At 41.3% G+C, this 6,000-nt stretch overlaps 1 protein-coding gene across 7 annotated transcripts in view; it reads right to left on the reverse strand.

The window, feature by feature from the left end:
* Window positions 1-6,000, reverse strand: part of EYA1 (EYA transcriptional coactivator and phosphatase 1) — a 153,920-nt gene that overhangs the window by 80,375 nt on the left and 67,545 nt on the right. For all 7 annotated transcript variants that reach the window (XM_085325011.1, XM_085325041.1, XM_085325030.1 and 4 more), the window contains exons 2-3: window positions 4,567-4,616; window positions 3,021-3,148 (exon numbers count right to left, since the gene is read on the reverse strand). In XM_085325011.1, the coding sequence (XP_085181137.1) occupies window positions 3,021-3,148; window positions 4,567-4,616 (178 nt within the window). The remainder of the gene's footprint in view (window positions 1-3,020; window positions 3,149-4,566; window positions 4,617-6,000) is intronic.

Raw genomic sequence — 6,000 nt, forward strand, 5'->3', positions numbered from 1 at the left:
ATCACTACCTGGTCAGTTCTGCACTGTAATAATTTTATTCTACCCATGAGAAACTAAGCACACCAGAGTTATATAAAGGCTCACACAAAGAGTTACGTAAAAGCTGCATGCAGAGATTAAACAAAGATTCAATCACACAGCTAAATCCCCATTCAGTGCTTTGAAAATCTACTACTAAGTGTGAAGCTTAAAAATTTAGCTAGTAACAGTGAGCTATTTTCCAACCACATCCTCTTGTAGAACAACATCCTCTTGTGGAACAACATCAATAAGGGACAAGTATGAAAATGTACCTTAGAGGAATCAATGAACATTTGTTTGAAACAGGGTCTTTTTACTTTGGGACAGATTCTTTTTTCCCCCCTCCTCTAATCTAGTAAACATATTCTTCACTTTGGGGTATGGAAATCTGCCTAATCACACGCACAATCAAATCAAATTTAGCATATCTTTACCACACATTTATAACATGCAAATATGTATATATCTGGAGGCCCTGTTTCTCATTCACGTGACAACCCTTACACCAAAACAGAAGGGCTCTTTTATATAAGTGAGAACGAGGGCATCAATTAGAAATCAGTTTCCCATATTATATTGAACATGTGAATGTTCAGCAACACACATTTCCATTCCACATGCAACAAACAAGCAAACCACACGGGAGCATTTTAAGAAAGGTGTTTGGCAACCGCACACACGTGCATCCTTATAATCTGTCATTTGCATTTCAGCGGGATTCTGCTTCAAGAAATGCAGAAAAAATAACTTTACTTCACCCTTCATTAAAAGAGAAAATCTCACACACATTCACTCCATTTTTTCTTAAGCTTGCTTAGCAGCTAGAAGAACCCAAACCAAACATTTTCTCAAGATAAAACAGATTAACAGCAAAATTCCACCTTTGGATTCTTAAGCATCTGCTTAGCTCACAAAACGTGGCTCTTAGCACACATCTAATTTCAGAAATGAATGATTCTGTTATGCTTCTTTCTTTCTTTCCTTCTTTTTTTTCCTCCATTATTTGTCACATAATAGGAACCAGAGACAGGAATTGTAAGTTTAAAAGTTTAGACCAGATTCATTGAGCATGAAATATTTCTCAGGGCTCTTTTTGGACAACATCTTAAAATGCATGCTAACAGCACACTTCTGATGAGTTCACCACAGCTACACAAACCTGCCGTGGTTTGTGTGCTAGGGCTTAGTAACCAGTCTGCAGTGCTGAGGAGAATCATGTCACCTGGGGGGAAATGGCAAACAAAAGAAAACTTTGGCTTCATCTCTGATGGTGGATGTGTATTTCAAGTTATGTTTTTCTTGGTAGAATTCATCCAAAAAGAATAAACCTGAACTTTAAAATTCTAATGTCAGAAAAATAATTTACTGCGGTTTAATTTACATTCTTCAATAAATTCAGATTGACAAGTAGGGGTACTACTTCCAGAATTATTTGCTGCATGAGGTCAAGGAATGAATAGATACAATATATAACTAATTTCTTGACAAAGTAATATTAAGAACCCGATGTTCAGAGCATATGCCTGCCCACAACAACTATTTGGAACAAAAAGAGTAGCCAGATGGTGAATGTCTTTCAGTGTTTCAAGGAACACTTCCCATCTCTGTGCTACTAAAGAACCTTCAAGTTACACCGAAGGTAAAAAGAACTGATGAAATTTCCAGCAAAGGCCTTAGTGATCAAGAGGGATTTTAATTCAAAAGGGTCAAACAATTTTATCTTGTACCAAAATCAGTATATAGCTGATACTATAATATAAAAATATAATAATAAACTTGATATTATAAAGGAAAAAGACTCATCTGTGGACATGAAATATTTTTCTGCTTAAACTACATYAACATATCAAGCAGTTTATTTATTTTTTAAAGAGCTGCATCTTTTTTTTTCATATTGCTTAAAATTTTGACTTACAACAATACTTTTACAGCAATAGTAAATTACACACAACTCTGCCACAAAAGCCTGTTAATCTGATAACCCATAAGCCCTCCCAACTACAGAGGACTCCAATTAGAATGAATAACAGAGATGTTTGGGGAATTGAGGGGGGATGACATCTGTCTGAYTGACATGTGCCTTTCCTGGAAGAATGCAATGCATGTCCAAAATCCTAAACAGCCTGGCAGCACTAGTATGATCCAGTTTATGGGGAAAAAACACCTATCTTCGCTACAACAATTGTTTAACTATACATTTATATCATAAAGTTTTATTTAATGCATTACTAGTGATTAGAGTCATGCTTCTTTAAGTCTCCCTCTGCACAGCTAGCCAAAAATCATATATGGTCTTTCTTATTATTGCCAGAGCAATGTTACTCTAAAAAGTATTTTTCAGTGCTTATTATATAAATCCTTCTGTATTTCATTAWATGTCATTACTGGCAAAGCAGATAGGTTGTTCTGCTGTTAGTATTCTACTGAGAACAAACATAACTTATCAACTGGCTGACTGCTTCTTGAAAAATAGGTATCAGTTTACCCCCATTGAATTACTACACCTGTTTGAATTTTGGCCACTCCACCCAGAGCAGCAAGCTAGCCCTAGGAAATTTCAACACTCAGTTTTATTAGCCTACTTGACAAAGCTTGGGAGCTTGCAAGAAGTACGAACATAMAGAAATACTGAAATAGCAAAAAAGATCATAAGATCACATTTTATAGAAAAGACAACTGTAAACACTTCCGTTTTTCTCATCACTAAAATATTTTTTTGTTTTTTCTAGTAGGAGGCTGTTTCAAGCACTGCGCGTACWACCTATTCAAGGCATTCAAGCTACATAAAAGGAACATAAACCTGGACGAGAGCTATTGCAGAAAATTGATAATAGTAACTACTGATAAACACTGAACATAGCTTCTATACATTGTAGTACATAAATATATAACACCCAAAATAGTAAAATATCTTTTCTCTAGCTTACTGACTGCAGGAACATTGATGGAATAAAGAGAAAAAACGAACAATGAAACACTAAAAAAAAATGGTAGCTCACCTTCTGTGCCATTGGGTGTCATGGAATTATTATTTAGATGAGAGTTATCAAGTTTTGGACCACTGGGGGATTCRCTACTACCACTTAGTCGGCTATGTGGGCTGGCTAGATCCTGCATTTCCATAGACCTGAAAACAAGACGCAACTACTTTTAATGACATATTCAATGTGGATTAGAGAGGACCTGCCTATAAGAAATGCAGCCCAATATTAACAAACATCCTGAAAACACTTAGCAGAAAATGAACAGCTTCTCCCAACATGATCTTTTCTCCTSTTAACTCTTGTGTGGTTGCTCCATATACACAGTTATTGAGCAGCTATCATGACTCTTTTTGCAACTTCTAACAGAAAGAAATTTAGCTAGAGCACTGAGCTTTAGACATTCATGTCACCAGAAATTTTTAAGGTATGTACAAAGACAGAATCATCAGCACATGAAGAAATATAGTCTCTTAAAAACAAATTAGCACAGGGCTTTTTCAAGATTTACCGCTCAGTGGCAACATAATGGGCCTCCAAACCAAATAAAACACTTGAAGCAATTGTTGAAACCTATCGTCTGGTGACAGGGAATGAGATATTCCTGATGTATGTGTTTACTCTGGCAAACTACTTAATTGTTCCTCTGTTTCCGCTGAAACAAATGCAGCATTAAAACATTACTATGTCTGCTCGCTTGTTTGCTTTGTGGATTACACAGAGCGTGCCCAGCTGAAAAGGGGTATGTCCGACGTACGGTGCATCCGTATAGGTGTTAGTACGCCTCAGCCCTCTGCGCTATCGCAGCTGTCAGTTAGCCAAAGCGATGCGAGGGCGCTTCAAACCCAACGCAAACGTTAAACGCGTACACGGCACGCAAGCAGCTGAACATCCCCGACGCGCGTTTCTGACGGCCTTACGCGAACAGGCCAGCAGCCGTCACCGCCATGACAGACCTCCTGGTTTATGCCCAGGCTTATCAATACCGTGCCCCGTACTTCCGTCTCCTTATACCTAAAAGGTTTGAGAGTGTTACTGGATGTACTTATTCTAAGTAATTGCTCCCAGTAGAAATTTCATAGGTTACTGTGCCTCCAAAGCACTTGAACCAGTAATTTTTSTATTTAAATGAAATGGTGAGGCTCTTTTAAAGACTTATTAAAATTTATAAAATATTCTTTCCACAGAAATGGTATAAATACCTTTAAACGTAAGTGTCATTCCAACCATCCGGTTTTCACCTCAAACTGAGATTTTTACCGTAAACTCTAAGCATAAATCCTTAACTTTATATTTCATTACTTAAGACCAACCTACATGAGAAAAAACAGGATGACGCCCCGAAGAGTTAAAAAAGGTCCGTATCTTAGATAAAAGTAAAATATTCAGTGAAAAAGCAAATCCATTCGTAGCTTACAGACTTCGCCGCGTGCGTTCAGTCACGAAACTCCAGCAGTTACAAGGCTGTTTGACGTGGGAAACAACAGCAAACGCTTACTCGTCGCCTGGCTTTAGGAAGAGGGGGCGCGCAGAAGCAAAGAGCGGTTTCCAATCGCATCCTTACCTGCGACTTGAGGAAACAGCAACATCTGAACTGGCTTGGGTCTTTTGCACCTGTAAACCAGGGAGACAAACAGAAGCCGCTATTACTGCGCCTTAGGACGAGGCCTTGGCTTAAACAAAGAACGTCACCGCAGATGACAATTCTGCCCTTTAAACCCAAGCGACGAGGAGGAGGAGGAGGAGGAGGTGGAGGAGGAGGAGGAGGAGGAGGAGGAGGAGGAGGGTAGGGTGGCCGTGAAAGGCATATTGTCTTTAAAGCGAAGGCTCCGCCGCTGTCCCCTCGGCAGGTCTCTCTGCCTCCTCCCCGTGCCCGGGAGACGGCGGCCAAATGACGGGGCAGTGATTCATCAGGGGCCCGTGACAGCTGCGGAGGGGCTCCCTCCTCCCGCCGCCGCTGCCGCCGCCGCCGCGCGCGGAGGCCCCCGCGCGCCGAGCCCTCCCGCGCCCGCCAGGACCGGCGGGGCAGAAGCTACCTGCCGCGGAGCTGGGCGGCTCTACCAACGACGGCGCCACGCTACCGCCTCCGAAAGGAGCCCGGCGCCGAGCGGGGCGTATTAAAATCCAAGAGCACCCGGTAGGGCGCGAGGGCCGCCTCGTAAAAACCCAGGTCACTAATGAGATTTCTGATAAAGCGGCTCGAGAGAGCGCTTCTGGTTAAGCAGCCGGGAGGAAGCCACGGCGCTCACCTCCGGGCCAGCTCGCCGAAAAGGGCGCTTGGTCCAACCGGGAAACCCAGCCGCAATTTTCCAGTCCGATCAAACAACTCCTTCCCTAGCTCAGGTGGGTAGCGGACCCTCTCATCCCGCTAGGCAAACACTGCTGTATTTGCTCTGACAACAGGCTCTTCCCTGAAGYCTGTAAGGATTGTCAGCAGGTGATAAAATTCAGGTGAAGATACACCGTGAGCTTAAAAGCACACGCAAGCCTCTCCGGGAAAGGTAGATACCGCCTTAACGTCCACATGGAGAACCTCTCGTGTGTGCTTCCATTCAACCCGAACTGACATCTCTTAAACGATCACAGAGCAGAGACGAGGGAGATGAGGCATTTTAAGTGCCATAAAAATCATCCAAGCAAATCCTGCTTACGCGGCTGTAGTGTTTTTTTTGTTATTTTTAATCACAGACAGAATTACTACTAGCAAGAGTAAACAACTGCTAGGGGAAGCCAGGCAATGCATAACATTACAAATGATGTCAAGACGCATGCAATAACGCATGCTGAAAAACATCAATCTTCCTACAACCGGGTACTTAACGGACTGCATAACGTGCTTTTCAATACATTGTGGCATGCCAAATCAAACCAGAGGGGCAGATACATYCAAAACTGAGCATTTTGTTTTTTAAAAAATTATTCAGATGCAAGTTTTTTTTTCCTTTTTTTCTTTTTTCTTTCTTTTTTTTTTTTTTTCAAGTTTTTTTTTCCTTTTTTT

The sequence above is a fragment of the Rhea americana genome, unplaced genomic scaffold, assembly GCF_003343005.1.
Source record: "Rhea americana isolate MKP2758 unplaced genomic scaffold, rheAme1 scaffold_121, whole genome shotgun sequence".
Taxonomy (NCBI): Eukaryota; Metazoa; Chordata; class Aves; order Rheiformes; family Rheidae; genus Rhea; species Rhea americana.